This window comes from Xyrauchen texanus, chromosome 9, assembly GCF_025860055.1.
Source record: "Xyrauchen texanus isolate HMW12.3.18 chromosome 9, RBS_HiC_50CHRs, whole genome shotgun sequence".
NCBI lineage: Eukaryota > Metazoa > Chordata > Actinopteri > Cypriniformes > Catostomidae > Xyrauchen > Xyrauchen texanus.
The window spans coordinates 32,392,800-32,410,140 of NC_068284.1; the positions used below are offsets into that span (position 1 = coordinate 32,392,800).

A 17,341-nucleotide genomic window follows, 5' to 3' on the forward strand; every position below is an offset into this window, starting at 1 on the left:
TGCCTGGTCTGATGAGTCTCGATTTCTGTTGAGACATTCAGATGGTAGAGTCAGAATTTGGCGTAAACAGAATGAGAACATGGATCCATCATGCATTGTTACCACTGTGCAGGCTGGTGGTGGTGGTGTAATGTGTGGGGATGTTTTCTTGGCACACTTTAGGCCCCTTAGTGCCAATTGGGCATCGTTTAAATGCCACGGCCTACCTGAGCATTGTTTCTGACCATGTCCATCCCTTTATGGCCACCATGTACCCATCCTCTGATGGCTACTGCCAGCAGGATAATGCACCATGTCACAAAGCTCGAATCATTTCAAATTGGTTTCTTGAACATGACAATGAGTTCACTGTACTAAAATGGCCCCCACAGTCACCAGATCTCAACCCAATAGAGCATCTTTGGGATGTGGTGGAACGGGAGCTTCGTGCCTTGGATGTGCATCCCACAAATCTCCATCAACTGCAAGATGCTATCCTATCAATATGGGCCAACATTTCTAAAGAATGCTTTCAGCACCTTGTTGAATCAATGCCACATAGAATTAAGGCAGTTCTGAAGGCGAAAGGGGGTCAAACACAGTATTAGTATGGTGTTCCTAATAATCCTTTAGGTGAGTGTATATGAGTCATTAGTATCATACTATTGTGCTGAGTTCAGAAAAAGTTCTGGATTCCTTCCCTCTCTTAAAGACACTTTTCTTTGAAGAGTTAAATGTTATATATATATATATATATATACATATATTTCTAATTGTATAGGTATTCAAAGATCTATATTGAGTTCATACTTCAAAGTTACTGTATTCTGTTCAACAAGTTAAATAGTCTATGAGCCTCATACTTGTACATTTGAAGCCAAGAGAGCTTGTTGCCAATACAGTGGAGGAAAAAAGATTAAAGATGAGCAGGCCAGATGCCATGTCAACACGAGGTGACCCATGTGTATATCTGTTTGTGTGACAGAAAGGGGACTGGAGACAGAAACCTGATGGAACACACATCTCTTGTCCCTTATTACTCATTTTAGAGGTCAGAACAAGCCAGACCCCAGTGACTTCTCTACTTAATTAATCTTTCAAATGGTCACTGAGGAGGCCTGTCTCCTCACACAGCCCAGGGAAGCTTGAATAAGGCTGGCCTTTGCTTCGCTCTGCGACTAGTGAATGACTTTTTTTTCTCTTCTTCTTCTTCTTTTATGGAAGCATTTGGGGGATTATATCCTCACTTGGAAAAATTTTGAACATTTATGAATTCATAAATCTAGTGAACAGGAAGAGAGGTTTCAAAAATAAAACTAAACAACAAGAAGTAGACCCTAAAAATGCTCGAATGCTTTAGCAGTACATGCTTAAAGGTGACCTGTGTAAATGCTGTGTCACTAGTGTCAGTAAAATTAATTTTTAAAAATGAATGTCAAACAGGTTTCCCAGGTCTACCACTGGTAAAACAAACAGGTAGCCCATTCACAAATACCAAACACAATTGGTTGACCCATTGTTTCTGTGCCGTGCTGGTCAGGATAGCAATATTTTGATAGTGCCACAGAGCCACAGTTACCCTGCAAATGCCTTATTTATAGTTGACTCTGCATATTAAATTGGGATAGGAGAAAGTAAAGCACAAAAATTTTGATTTGTTAATATATATTTATATTTAATAATAATATTAACCCAAAAACTCTGGAAATTACAAGTCTTGTGAATTTAGTATCTGCATTACATAGAGTCGCTTTGAGAAATGTATACCACTCTCTGTTTCTATTCCAGAATGCAAAGTACAGTCTTTCTTTGAAATATTTTTTTTTTCTTCCACATTCAAATTATTTGTGCACCTTATCAGAGTAAAACAACACACACACACACACACACACACACACACACACACACACACACACACACACACACACACACACACACACACACACAATTGAATAGGTTGGATCAGACCACACAAGGATCAGAGGGATAATGCATATTTCAGCACACCTAGGATATTGGTTTTAAAACTCAAAATAGTTCAGCCTTGGACAGAGAAATTAAATAATGAAATTACAGAGCTATTGTCTCTGATTCTAAGGAATAGTTTCAAACTTTACAACCTAATGCATAAAATAGATTCCCTATACATTCCTAGTCATAAGTAGATGTATATTTATCATGATCTTAAAAACCTTCTTATCTAAAGGCATATGCATAAATACTTGTGAAAATTGTGCCCATGTTTTAATTTATTTACTAAACTAAAATTATTTCTTTCTTTTTAAATGGATTTGGTGGACCGGCAAAGGGGTGCGCTATAATGCAATAAAAGTTTACACGTAAAACATTAAAGTCCCCTTATATATAAGTCAGGCATATGAGGTATCATTTGAAAGCTTAGAATCTGAACCTTTCAGAGATAACTATCACTTATGCATGTTACATAAAATAACAAAATAAGGCCTCAAATCATTCGCATCGCAAATTAGTGCCTCTTAGAGGTAATGGGAAAGAAATTTTTAAATAAAATTTATTACAAATCTTTCAAATAGTACTTAGCAATGGAAGTCTATATATAATAAAATCTCTCATTTTCAGGAATGCCACTGCCAATCACTGCTGCTGTAAGCCCCAAATAGCTGAAAATGTTATATATTTTTTCTGATGATTTGTTTAGCATGCTTTTCCTGCTGGATTGCATATTTTGTTCTGGACACCTAAGATATATCTTTGAGGGCTAAAATGTGTTAGAGTGCCACTTACATTTCAGATCTGTATACTATGATGGAATGTGATAGAGAGAGAGAGAAAAAAAAACAAAATGTAGTGCTTGCTGCCATCTAGTTGAATAGAATTAGGAATTAGGAATATATTACCATATTGAGGTAAAGTTTTCTTTTTTTTTCAAAAACAAACAATATTATTTACAAATAATCTTTTTTTATTATTATTTATGAGGATGTCTGAAAAATTAGACCAGTTGTTTGCAATTAGTCCACTGTATGTGTGAATAGTGAGCTTTTAAATTTGAATGTGAAAAATTACAGGTGACAACCCAAAAATGCACCAGAGTTTAAAAGCATCCCAGGTACAGCTATGAAGATTGTTGAGAAAATTGCCAGAATGTACAGCGCTGTAATATAGGTTAAGAGTGGCTAGTTTGAAGAATATGAAATAATAATATAGTTTACGATATAACACAAATAAGGCTTTTGATATGTCAAGCATGTTTTGTTTGCTACATAATTCCATATACATTATGTAATTTCATGTTTTGGATGACTTTACTATTATTCTAATATGCGGCAAATAGTAATTATAATTAATGAGTAGTTGTATTCAAACTTCTGGCTAGTTTTATATTTGCTCTAAATTTATAGATTTATGAATCTGTCAATTTAAACTTCAGCTTGTTTCTTCTGTTTTTCAGAAGTCTTTCACACAGCCTCAATCATCCATCAATTAAAATTGGTGAAAGTTTTGAGGTGCACTAGAAGGTCGGCATGTCCACTAAAATTTGGAAATTATAGTAAGAGAAAAACAGTGTTGTTAGCGGGTAATCCTGTCGTGAAAGTCATGACAGCTGCTCGCCGTGCACTGACAGATAAAGCCCAGGAAAAAGCACATACCTGGCACAGAAACCCTGCTGGCAAATTCATCCTTTAACTCCAAGGGATACTTACAGCATACTGCAAATATTTGATTATGGCACTGTGGCTGTGGTGTGGTCTAAGCCTTCATTTGACATTGCATTTATGCATTTAAGATGGATAGGAGTATCCAACACAATTTTACAAAATATAGATACAGTGCATTACCGAGTGTGGAAATAATAATAATGCCATAGAAAATTACAAAAAGAGAGAATATTGGTCAATAATAAAGATATGCAGATACGTATCCATACAAAAATACATATTGTTACTTAGTGCCCACCACTAGTGTTTGTACAATAACCACCTGGTTTAATGTGAGTCATTATCTCCTTTTTTTTTTCCTTTCTCTTTCATAAATTGTTGAATATACTTGCCTGTTCAGTCTCTCCTATCTGTGGCTTGCAATTAAATCTAAACCATCCTGATGTTCTTAAAAGTATCCTACATTGTATATTGTATCAATTATTGTGCAATATGGCTTAGAAATAAGCCTCAGCATTGTTCATTTATCCTGCTAACCATGTGAGAAAAATATAAAGCCCTCAGCCAGTACTGTGTAAGGCAGGTCAGAATCTACTGCAAATTGCTTCGGATTCAAGCCCCTCAGTCTAGCAGGTCAGGTCAGCTCACAGAGCGAGGTCCTGGGGAGCATTACAAGCTTCACCGTGCCAACAGATGAATTAGTTTAGCCCTCACACCTCACAAACAAGATGTCACTGCTCTGTGTGTCTGCAGGCAGGCCCAATCACAGGTAAATAAACCCAGTCACTCTCACCTGTACCACGCCGGCAGCTTGTATTAAGAGACAGGGGCATGTCAGTTAATACCAGCAGCTAGCCATGTCCTAAACTGGTGGAATAAATCAAACACCGGAAGATTGAAAAGCTGGTCAGAAGTGTGTGAAGAGAGATTTAAAGGGACAGGGTGGAGGGATATTAACATGTTATTGTTGAATAACATATGGTACCAGCAATCTTCTACCTATGATTGGATGTCACATCAAGGCTTCTGCACCAACTAACAACAGCATAATTAACAGAATATTACCAGTATTACACTATTAAAATGTCAATTAAATTGCTGAATTTTAAATGAGGTAGCTAACCTCAGAGAGAGATGTAGAGTTGTTATTAAAAATTTTATGTAGAGAAGAAGTATTACAATTGAATTAATTATCCACATTGGATCCACATTGTGTGTGTGTGTGTGTGTGTGCGTGTGTGTGTGTGTGTGTGTATATTTCAGCAATATCACACAAGCAAGAGTCATCAACATCAAGCAACATCAGCACTGCTGTGATTCGGCCACAGGCACAAGGTCGCAGGCTGAGTGCCGTAGGTAATCACAGCAGTGCTGATTTAGGGCCATATCGCATGGTTGCAAGTGTGATATTGGTTGTATACAACAGTTCAATGAACAAGTACATTTTTTAGAATTAGGAAAAAACGAGTACGGTCATAAAAATGCATTTGTGCATGGAACTACATTATTACGGGACAATCAGAATCTGCCATTGCTGGTTCAAAACAAATGATGCGTCCAAGCCTCTGTTAGTAATTCAAAAATGTCACTTTAGAAATAGTAGCATGGTTTGTGCTGTTTCTGCCAAGTTATTGGATAAACAAGGATGGATGGATGTGTGTGTGCGCCTGTGTGTGAGAGAGAGAGAGAACGAGAGAGCGAGAGAGAGACAGAGACAGAGAGACAGAGCGTGTGTAATCACCTGTTGCCACACCCAAGCAGAGATGCTGTCAGCTTTCTGAAGGTCAGCTTTCTCAGTGGTAAAATAGCCGTTCAAGCAGTGGTTTGAAACCGCAATCTCCTCTGCCATTTTAAACAGTATGTATCCAATGTGGAAACTCTGGTAAGTGGTAAGTATCTTGAGTTCTGTAATCAATCAGTCTGTTGTGTATCTCTGTGATGAGCCTTAATGCTGAAGTTGTCAGTTTAAAGCCGTTTAAAGCTATTTCCTAGCTTTAGTAATGTAGTAGTAATACGAGCAATCATGGAGCGCTGTTCTATGTAAACAATGACTAACGGATTCACTTCACATCATACACATTTATATAAACCACAATTAACGTGAAGCACGTTTGCAAGATAAGGTAAAACATAATTTTTTTTGTTGTGTTGGACTAATGAAATTCCTTTTTTGTGTGATTCTGTTGAATTTTTTGAATTGCAAAATGCTTTTAAAATTCAGCATCCTGTGTGGAGCTTGGCCAATTATTTAAATTTAAACTTGTGTATTAAAAGGGAGCCAGTTCTTATATTCTTTATTTCCCCCAACATTTCTATGTACACTTTGCACACTAAACATTGTTTGCTTGCATGAAGTTGGTGCTTGAATATGAGAGATATGATTATCATCTCAGACTTGATAAACTGTGTAAGGTATAAATCACCATGCATCGTCTGTCTTTTGAGATTAGCTTGTCACAGGGATTTGGTTAAGTGTTCAAAGGTATCCTGAGCACAGACAACACAATGCAGCATGTTTAAATTGCTTGACTGTGGTGCTTTAAACGCTCTGGTTATTGATTGAAAGCTCCAGTGATTTGTCACAAAATGTTTGGATTTTTGATACATGGGAGAGAAGGGGAAAAGTGTTCGTTATCTTCATACTAAATTGTGTAGATTGGGTTTTCGGTTCCACGCAGACACAATTATGCAATTTGTTAGGTAACCCCCTCCCCTCTGATTCCTTGTACGTTTGTGTCCTCTCTTACAGACCTCTAGCACCATCTAGTGTTTAGTCTTTTAGGGATCAGTCTTAATTTTGGGGATTTCCACAGTATATGTTATGGTGACAAAAACATGTCAAAGTGCTGATCCAAAGAATTTTTGAATCCTCACCTTTGTCACAGCTGACAATCTGAAGGAAGTCATAAAATGAATTCCTTCAAAATATGAGAACATCAAATGTTTTTTCTTCACTGAGCTTAAAGAGACACTGCGGATTACTAGATTCTCCATGCTTTTTCATGCAAATCAACCAACTTAAATAAAAGTATTCTAATGAGATGTTTTCCTTCTCTCTCCTACTTTAATTTAGCCTACAATGCATCATGCTGGTTTTATAACTGTCAAAAATCCAGAGCTGTGGAGAAAATATGTCAAAGCTAATTGGCACACTGTAGCATGTGCTGCTCTCGCCCTGTTCCTCTCTTTTCAACCTTCCCTGTTTCTTCTTCACCAGATTTTCTTGCACTGTCTTTCTGTCACTCTGTCTAATTAAAGCACCACTTAAATGTAATATTGGTAATGCTTCCCTAATCTACAGCTGGCATCTAATTTGATGAAACACTTTTAATACATTAGTCTTTTTCTGAGGAGCTCAAGCCTTCTGATTGGCAGCCAAATTCTACTGATTTACAGGCCTTTTAATTCATTAACTTTGTGGAACCCATTATCAAGTGCTTTGATTTTGTTTTGTTTTGCACACCTAAAATTATTCTCTTCAAAGTAATAAACAGAAGATAAATTAAGAGATATTTATATTAAACAAGCATCATATTTTCTAAGAGCGAAGCTCACTACATGTACATCCAAAGAGTGGTTTGAGGGGTTGATGAAATCCCATTCAAGTGCCAATTTGATCCCTTCACCTCCAAAAAGGTCAGTTGCATTGACTGATGTCCTACTATACAGTGTCTGGTTTTGCTTCAGACCCAGATTTTACATTATACATCAAGTGGCATCCAACACAATCCGTGTATCATTAGTTCATTTCATAGTCAATTAGGAATCCAAAATCGAAAAAACAATAAACGACTTGTTATTTCATTATTCGTTTACAAAACCAACATTAAAATAAATAAATAAACAAATAATTACTTGTTTTTCATAATTGGAAAAATAGCCACGGGACACTGTGCATTTTGATTTCACTAATATATGGCTTGAATATTTGATTTGCTCATATGGGTGGACCGTAAACGCTCCATTCTTCTGATTTGACCACCTGCACCATAGTCTTCCTCAATGCGGTGAGATAGAATAAAAATTCTCTGCTGTTTAATTGTTCAGATGAATTTGTCTCAGTTATTTTTATTTTATTTTTTTCAAAATAAAGCTAAGCTATCTCTCTCATCAAGGAGTCAGACAGACACAATGCCTACACATAACTGTCAAATGTTCACTGAATGCAGACAGGGCTTCATCTTCATGCGATTCAGCGTTAGGACAGTCATTTCCTCATTAAACAATTGAAAAGAGTGACACACACACACACAAATGTTGGTGCGGCTATCCTTATGAGGACTCTCCATAGACATAATGGTTTTTATACTCTACGAACTAAAGATTCTATCCCGTAACCCTCACAGAAAACCTTCTTCATTTTTACATTTTCAGAAAAACTTTGCTTAGTATGTATTTTTAAGCGATTTGAATTATGGGGACACTAGAAATGTCCTCATAAACCACATGTACAGCATAAGACCCTTGTTATTACCAGTTTGTAACCTAAAAAAATTTCTTCATAAACCACCCAAACCCGCCCACACACATACACACACATGCACGCACACACACAAACACACACACCTAAAGTTGTTCCCAAAGTGCTAAGTCAGCGCAGAATCTCGTTCCGCTTTTATCAGGGAATAGGAGTTACAGTTAAGTAACCCGAGATGTTCTAGGCTCAATATTCGTTGGATATTTGGGGCGCAAAGAGACCATCTGAAAACTCCTTCTACAACTAAAACGTTACTGGCATCAGAGCAGTCATTTATTTGACTATTGACTTGTATGTTTTATCATGAAATTAAATAAATAAAACATATTATTTAAAAAATAAAACAAACAAACAAACCAAAATAAAAATAATGCTAATAATAATAATTTACAGGTTGTAGTAGATTTCCAGATGGCTGTGTATATGAATGTACAGAATTAACTTATATTATGAAAAAACAAATCCCTAAAATTAATGAAAACATTATTTTCAAATTCCAAAGGTTGTAGTAATTTGTGGGCAGACTGACTTACTACAGGTGAGATGTGTACAGTGCGTCCAATAATATGAGTAGTATTAGATTATTTTAAAAATGAATGAACTATTCTTCACCAAAATGTTATTTTCACATTCCAAAGGTTGTAGTAAGGTCCCAGTAGATAGACTGACTTACTACAGGTGAGATTTGTACAGTTAGTCAGTCTATCCACTGGGAAGTTTCTATAACCTTTGGAATGTGAAAGTAACATTTTGGCAAATTATTATTTATTTATTTAAATAATCTAATACTGTATTCATATTATTGGACTTACTGTAAAAATCTCACTTGTAATAGCTCAGTCTAATAACTGGCAACCTACTACAACATTTATAGTGTAATTTTAATGTTTATGTTTAACTTCATGTCAACTGAATGAGTGATTGGACACCACCTGTGTTTAATAGTGAGTTGAATTTTCATACGGTCCCTTAATTAGAAAGCAATGGAAGTGCATCGGAGCATTTTCAGTCGTTATTCTGCAGCCACATCAAATGCCAGTTCTGAATGCATTGTTTTATGTCTGCATATTATATTTATATAACACATATATTTATATACCATAACATCCAGGTGTGCAAAATCTTTGTAAACTTGCCACCTGCAGAGAGCGCAGGAACAAGAAACCGAATATCCCCCAAAAATATCATAATATAGTAAACTTAAATTCACCCTGCTCATGGAGCTTAGGTGTGAGGGACTTGCTCATCATGGATTTATGCTAAAGTGCATGAATGTTCGTCTTTCAAATGCTCGACCAGTGAATTTAAAATCAGTATTTACACATTGCCTTCACATTTGTCAGATAAAAAATGCACACACAACTGCCGCGTATGACCCAGTAGGTAAAGGCCACCCATATTCCCATTCAAGAACATAGATGTCTGAATGATCTGAGCTTGAAATTAGTACTCTTCACTGCAATGTAAATACTTATTGTCTTTTATAAAATATTAAATGTGATAATATTATTATTATTAGGCTATTATTATTATTATTATTAGCCTATTATCAGGCAATTATTTATCAAGTGTTATTTACTGTTGTATCTGTTCACTGGCATGCATGCTCATCTGTCCTGAATGCACCCTACGTTAAGTCTGTATATTCCCTGATCTGCATCTTGCTTTGTTCATTACACAGCAATATGTAAAAATGAAAATAAACCGATTCTTTCAATACCCTGATGATTTCTCATTTCAAAAACGCATGAAACACTGATGTTATTTTAAATGCTTATTTAAAGCAATCAAACTATAGCCGCCTTAGACTAATTATTAGGACAAAAAGTGTCCGGACTGTAAGTCCACCATGACACGGTACATGATTTGTAAAATCGGGGTTTTAAAGTGACGTCTGGTCACCCTAACTGCGAATGCCAGCCGATTCTCCAGATTTTCGTAATATTCACAGCTGGTCACACCTGAAGTTGTTCCCAAAGCACTAAGTCAGCGCAGCATCAAAATGTAGCTTTTTGACAGGGAACTAACTGTACCCTGAAGTTAAACGTAAGCCTATGTTTTTACAATGTAGCCATATGCTTCAATAGTCTTGTATTGGGTGTATGGTTATTTTCGTAATTTAATTTAAAACCATACCTTATATAATATAATATATATATAATTTGTTATAATTTGTTTTATAATCCGATTTATAATTCCTAATTGAATATGAAATGAACGAATGATACATGGATTCAACACAAAACCAAAATTATTTATTTAAAAAAAATTACCTTGGTAAATCACTGAAATGTACAATCACTGAGCACTTTATTAGGAACACCTGTACCTGCGTGTGGCAGCAGTGCAATGCATAATATCATGCAGATATCGTTCAGGAGCCTCAGTTAATGTTCACATCAGCCATTAGTATGTGAAAAATTATTTGATCTTATTGATTTTGACCGTGGCATGATCTTGGAGCCAGACTGGCTGGTTTGAGTATTTCTTTTACTGCTGATCTCATGTGATTTTCACAATAAATAGTCTCTAGAATTTATTCAGAAAGGTGCCATCCATCCAAACATCCATGTTTGTGAATTTGCGCCAAAATACCATAGAGTTTGATTGAATTTATGGCCTTTGAGATCAACAACAAAACCATTTTCTCCTCCTGTGTTTATTTTCTGCTGCTCGCGATACTATTAGAACAGACAAGCAACGCAATTTTGGGTCACTTCTAACTAGTTGAGAACCATGGCTGTATAACACAACACAACAGTCAAGCCAAAACCCACTAGGATATTGAATAACAAAGGACCCACCACTCTCAATGAATTAAAAAATTAAATAAAAGATTAATTATAAAAGACAAATCAGAGAAGTATTTTGAGACAGGAAACTTGCTGAGATGAAAGCAAATGTCTATTTGGGTGGACTGATTGGCATGTTTGCTGTCAGGGCTTTTGTTGCTTTTATTATGCTGTGTACTACAGGGGGCCTATATTTAAATTTCCACAAATGTCCCTCACATAACATGGTGGGTTGAGCGTATCCTTTCTGATACTGCAAAAGGCTGGAGGAATGATGTGATATTGTGATTTCCTCTCACACAGTTGGCTCATGAAATCTGTGTGTGGTTCAACTGTGTCTTCTATTAGTGTGCTGCAGCAAAATGGTATTCCCTAATTGGCTGTTGAGCTTGCAGATTGCTTTGGTATGTGCAGGGCTCTGCAGAGTAAACAATTATGAGTTCATATACTTTTGGGATGGATTTAAAATGGAAGCAAAGCTTTAGAGGATGAATAAACAGTTTAATTTCATGCTCAAATCATGATGTACAAGTGTTTTGAGATGAATCATATTTTGGAGGCACGGGACAGTGCCAAACAACAAACATAGCGGGAAACAGCTGCATTCAGGAGCTGCAGGTAGTTGCATGTCCTAGAAGTGCTAAGCTTGGCTTTTAACAGGAAGCAATAGCAAGATTTTTTTGCACCCATTTTGCAAATGGTGAGACCTGCATTCCAACAAATGCCAATGAAAAACTGCAGATAATACACAAGCTACCCTGTCTAAATTATCTGGTTGTAGACATGCTTATAGTAATATTGTAACATGTGACTCTAGCATAGCAAAATATTTGGGTGTTTGGAAATTGAAGTATTCACAATAATAGCTAACCTCTGACACCTGCATACAAGTCTACTAGACCCATGATGAGAACTTTATTATTGTTATGAATACCTAATTATTATTTGCTTGAAGGCAGATATAGAATATGTTTTCATATTGTAACCTATCAGAATCTCAGAAAAACCTGTAACAATTACATTTTGCATATGACTATAAATCCTTTTTTCTGCATTTTAAGTAAGTTTGTTAGTTCAAAGGTGTTCAGGCAATTTAAATGATTGCAAATGAACTCAACAATAGGTGGGACAGGTATGAGCAGTAATGCAATGACAATTGTTTTAAGTCATTTAGCACTGATTTTAATACCAAGGTTCCCACAAAACCTGGAAAACCTGGTCAGTGAGTTATATAATTAAACCTTAAAAGTTATGAAAATTTTGCTTGTTAATAAACACTTACTGAGCACTTTATTAGGAACATTATTGCCTCAATAAATTGCCCAAAGTGGTCTTCTGCTTTTGTAGCACATCCGCCTGAAGATTCAACATGTTGTGCATTCTGAAGTGCTATTCTGCTCACTGTAATTGTACAGAGTGGTTATCTAAGTTACCATAGCCTTTCTGTCAGTTCCTTAAAGCACTATAAGCCTAAGTAGATTGTAGAAACCATTGCGCCAAATGTCCCTATGATCTTCTTAAGCTTGCGATGCTTTTAAGAAACACAGCCCTGGCCATTCTCTGTTGACCTCTCTCATCAACAAGGCATTTTCTTCCACAGAACTGCCACTCACTGTATGTTTGTTTTTTGTTTTTTTGTTTTTTTTGGCACCATTCTGATTCAACTCTAGAGACTGTTGTGCATGAAAATCCGAGGAGATCAGCACTTACAGAAATACTCAAACCAGTCCGTCTAGCACCAACAATCATGCCATGGTCAAAATCACTGAGAACAAATTTTTTACCCACCCTGATGATTGATGTGAACATTAACAGAAGCTCCTGACCTGTAACTGCGTGATTGGATGCATTGCACTGCAGCCACACGATTGGTTTATTAGATAATCACATGAATATGTAGGTGTACAAGTGTTCCTAACAAACTGCTCAGTGAGTGTATATTTTCTAGTTATGCTCTGCTCTGAAGTATTTTTTTACTAGAGATAGCTGTTTTGTTGAGCAAAACTTAATTTTGAGCCATATTGATGTTTGATTTATGAGCAAATTCAATGTGAAACTGCATCACAAATTGGTCTCAATAATTCATTAGCAAATCTTTCTGAAAAAAAAATATTTTAAAAAACCTAATGACTGCAAAGATCATGGAGAAGTAATGAAAATGAATTGGTCTAAAAGTGTTTGGACCATGTAATACTCTCAGGCATATTCAAATAAAAATTTGAATTTTCTGCTTCAGGAAACTCTCCATCGGACGAGTCTGAGGAGCGGGACAAAGAGCCGCGCACTCTCACTTTTCCAGCATACATTGCCAGCCTGCTGGACTCGGGTGCCAAGCGCATGGCGGCGGGGGTGCGCATGGACTGCAGTAGCCAGGGTCAGTGCCCGCTGTCCTGCCACCTCTGCCACATGAGCCCTGGGCCTGCACGTCCTGCAGAACCTGTGCTGCTCAACATTACTAAAGCCATGCCAATCTATGAACTGGTCAACAGCAATGAGACCTACCAGGTATCTGTGACGCATCATTTTATACCAAATGTGAAATCAAAGGACTGTTAGGCTTGATGTTTTATCTAATGTTAGCTATTTTCAGTTAAAAAGAGAACTCAGTATTTTAAAAATGTTTCTCACATGAATTGAACACTCTAGTTGTTTGGTTCTTTTAGCTGAAAGTTTGGACTTTCATTCCTACTGCCAACATATTGTGCATTACAATTTCTCCTATTCACTTTCCCCCTTATTTTGCTATTCTGTTCATGAGAAATTTCACAATTCACCTATAATAGGGAGGTATCCAACATCTAATTTAAACTTTTCACCTGTTCTGCATCTTTGTCACTGTCATGTAGGCTCTTCAGGATGCAATGATGAGTGTGTTGTGGTGCTCTGCTAAAGGTGATGTCATTGATGACTGGTGTCGATGCGACTCTAGTGCTTTTGGCACAGACGGACTCCCTACCTGTGCTCCTCTGCCTCAGCCTATGTGAGTTCTTGGAATTTACTATTTGAATATCCTCAATATCTGTGATTAAAATTAGGTTTCAAGGTCAAAGTTCAGATCTTGATCCAACATAAATAAAAAAAATATTTGATATCCTTGTCAGGCTCAAGCTGTCCCATTCATATGAGCCTAGCAGTTCATTGGTCATCATAGAATGGAATCATGCAGAGCCACCAATCGGAGTGAGAATTGTTGATTACCTCATCAGTCAGGAGAAGGTGACAGAGCGGACTGATCACTCCAAAATTGAGACAGGTAAAGTAAATACTCAGAAATATCAGTTCCCTTTGCAAAAAGCTTCACTATGATGCTGCGCTTTGCTAAGCGCTCTTGGGAAGAATCCTGCATTGTGACCAGCTGTGAATATGTGTGTAACACATCAATGAACACTGACCGGAATTTATAGCCTCGGCTGGTGAGATCATTAGATGCACCTGTGGCCAGTCTATAAATAGACGCGTCACCAGAGTGTCGTCAGATCCGTTTTCTTCAGAGCAAACTGTGCTGTGTGTCTCACAAGCCTGTCAGAAACTTTCTTTCCTCTGCTAGGATTTAGAATTTGTTAGGCAGTGCCCAGTGAACCTTTTCTCCTTTCGGACATATATATAATATAAAAGAAAAAGGTGGAAAAATGTTGGAGAAGCAAAGCAAACGATGCCTGTTTCCCTGTCAACGTTCTATGACTGTCAGGGACATGCACCAGTTTTGTTTTGTTTGTTTGGGGGAAGAGCATGCTGCTCTCGCGTTGGGGCAGGGCGAATGTACGCTTTGCGACCTACTTTCAGGCGAAATGCTTCGCGCTCGCCTCGCTTACTTCCGGGACTCAGCGCCCACTCTTTCATCGTGGGGCTCTCGCATATATCTGGCTGAGGAGCGAGAGACGTCCCTATCGCTCGCTCTCTCCCCAGATCCAGCTGATCCTTCTCGTAATCTGAAGCACGCCTCGGCACCTCTTCGTTTCACGAGGGGGGCGCTGAACCTATGTACAGTTCACGCATAATAATAAAGCGGCTGAGAAATTACTCGAGGTGGTTACTCGGGCTGTTGCCAGACTACAGCTAGACTGGCCATGCGAACAAGAGGACCCCTCCCCCCCAAACGCTCCAAACTATAAGACAGATTTCTGTCTGGTGGCCAAAACAAAATTATAATAAAAAAAAAAAAGGGAACGCTATATTAGTCCCTTCATTTCTTTGATGACCTCCATGACGAGCTTTCTCACTCATGGAGGAACCCATATACTTCTGTGTTCACATACCCACGACGTCTTTATACTCGACTATTGTGGATGCTGAGACACGGGGGTATTCAATGATGCCGCCGGTCGAAGAGACGCTTGCGGGCTATCTCTCACCGCGTTCGGCATCATCACTCAAGAAACCCGCTCTCCCCACTAATCCATGCAGGACTACCTCCATGCTATTGGGGAGGGCTTATCAAGCGACAGGTCAGGCTGGTGCTGCGCTGCACACCATGGCCGTGTTACAGGCGTACCAGGCTGACCTACTGAAAGACCTGAGTGCGGGTGCAATGCTCGACGAAGAAGCCTTTTCTGATCTTCGTCGGGCCACAGATTTATCTCTCTGTGTGACCAAGCAGACAGCCCATGCCATTGGTCGGTCTATGTCCAATTTAGTCAGCACGGAGAGGCATTTATGGCAAAACCTTTCGGGCATCAAGGTGTTACGTCCAAGGACGTATATTTTTTGTGAAGTACATGGTACTGTGGTCTGTGTGTGCTTTCTTTGTTGTTTTGGTGTCTCCTGCTCTCTTTATAAGGACAGAGTTTTCCCACTCGATGCCCTGGTTTTCGCATTCCGGTCTCTTCGGAGACGCCATGAATACGGTTATCTCCAGATTCCAGGAGGTGAAAAGCCACGAGGAAGCCTTCGGGCAGGTTTTTCCTCGCCACACTCAGGGGGGTGGGGCCGCCGGCCACCCAGTCCCGCCCTGTGGCGAGTCATGCTCCACCTCGTAAAGACTGGGGACAGGCTCGTCGCCCTCAGCAGCCCCCGAAGCAGGACCTCAGGGTCATGATTTCTAAAAGAAAGAAACCCTGACGGTCTTGTGAGGATGGTTCCTCTTGGGATGGGGCGCGTGTACCATCCACTTCGGCCCTCCCGATACCCTCACGAAACCTCTTCACTCCCGCCGCCTTTGGTGTTTCGGGTGACAGAGGCTTCCAACTTCTGCTAGGCATTTCTATGTGGGTTCTGAACACAGTAGAAAGAGGCTACAGAATTCAATTTGTTCGCCGCCCTCCGCATTTCAATGCCGTTGTTCCCACTACCATGAAACCAGAGCAGACATGTCTACTGTGGAAAGAGCTGCAAAATCTCTTGGTCAAAGGGGCCATGAACATGTTCCCCTTACAGAGAAAGAGTCAGGTTATTACTCCACTTCTTGGGGACCAGATACTTTCTGGTCCCCAAGAAGGGGTGGGTTGTTGCATCCGATTTTAGATCTTTGAAGCTTGAACCGCTCGGTCACGGTGTTCAAGTTCAAGATGCTAACTGTCAGGATGGTCGTGTCTCAGATCCAACATTTTGATTGGCTGATCACGATCGAGCTCATGGAAGCATATTTCCATATTGGAATTCTGCTACAGCACAGGAAGTTCCTGAGGTTTGCTTTTGGGGACGGAGCCTACCAGTATCGAGTTCTTCCATTCGGCCTAGCCCTATCACCCCGTACATTCACGAAATGCATGGATGCAGCACTGGCTCGTTCGCAACTCCGGGGCATCTGCATTCTGAATTACATAGACTACTGGCTGATCTTAGCGCAGCTCCAAGAACTGGCAGTTCAGCACAGGGATATTGTCTTAGCTCATCTGGTTTCTCCGGGTCTGAGACTCAATGTCAAAGAGCATTCTCTCTCCCACCCGGGGAATCACCTATCTGGGGGTTATATGGAATTCGATCACGATGTGGGCACAGTTGTCTCCCGCTCATATTTATTTTATTTTTTTTATTCTTTATTTTTACAGGCAAGTCAATAAGAACAAGTTCTTATTTACAATGGCAGCCTGACAAGTGGAATAACCACTTAGGGAAAGGTAATGGGGCTAAAATAAATACAGTACATTAGAAATACATACAGGTTAACAGTTACAATAAATACAATTTAAAACAACACAGTAGACAACACAAAATGATTATGTAGAGAAGCAACTGCATGTGTCCGTGAACAAGGATGATATCATAGTTTTAAAAGATGAAACTGAAATTAGTGTATCTATTTTGAGAATATTTTGCAGGGCATTCCAGTCGCGAGTGGCAGCAGATTGAAAAGAAGCAAGACCAAAGGCAGAGTTAGTTTTGGGAATACGTAACTGAAGACGAAGTGAGGACCGGGTGTTGTATGTGACAGGCTTTGGTTGCAGCAGGTGACCCAAGTAAGGGGGTGAGCGGCCGAGAAGGGTCTTGTAAATGAAAGTGAACCAGTGAATTTTGCC

The 17,341-nt window shown here is 38.7% G+C and overlaps 1 protein-coding gene across 1 annotated transcript in view; it reads left to right on the forward strand.

Moving 5' to 3' along the window:
• The window catches only part of LOC127649716 (astrotactin-1-like), a 560,423-nt gene that overhangs the window by 486,899 nt on the left and 56,183 nt on the right, over positions 1-17,341 (forward strand). Inside the window, exons 20-22 of the mRNA XM_052134948.1 lie at positions 13,123-13,391; positions 13,733-13,866; positions 13,988-14,139. Of these exons, the coding sequence (XP_051990908.1) occupies positions 13,123-13,391; positions 13,733-13,866; positions 13,988-14,139 (555 nt within the window). The remainder of the gene's footprint in view (positions 1-13,122; positions 13,392-13,732; positions 13,867-13,987; positions 14,140-17,341) is intronic.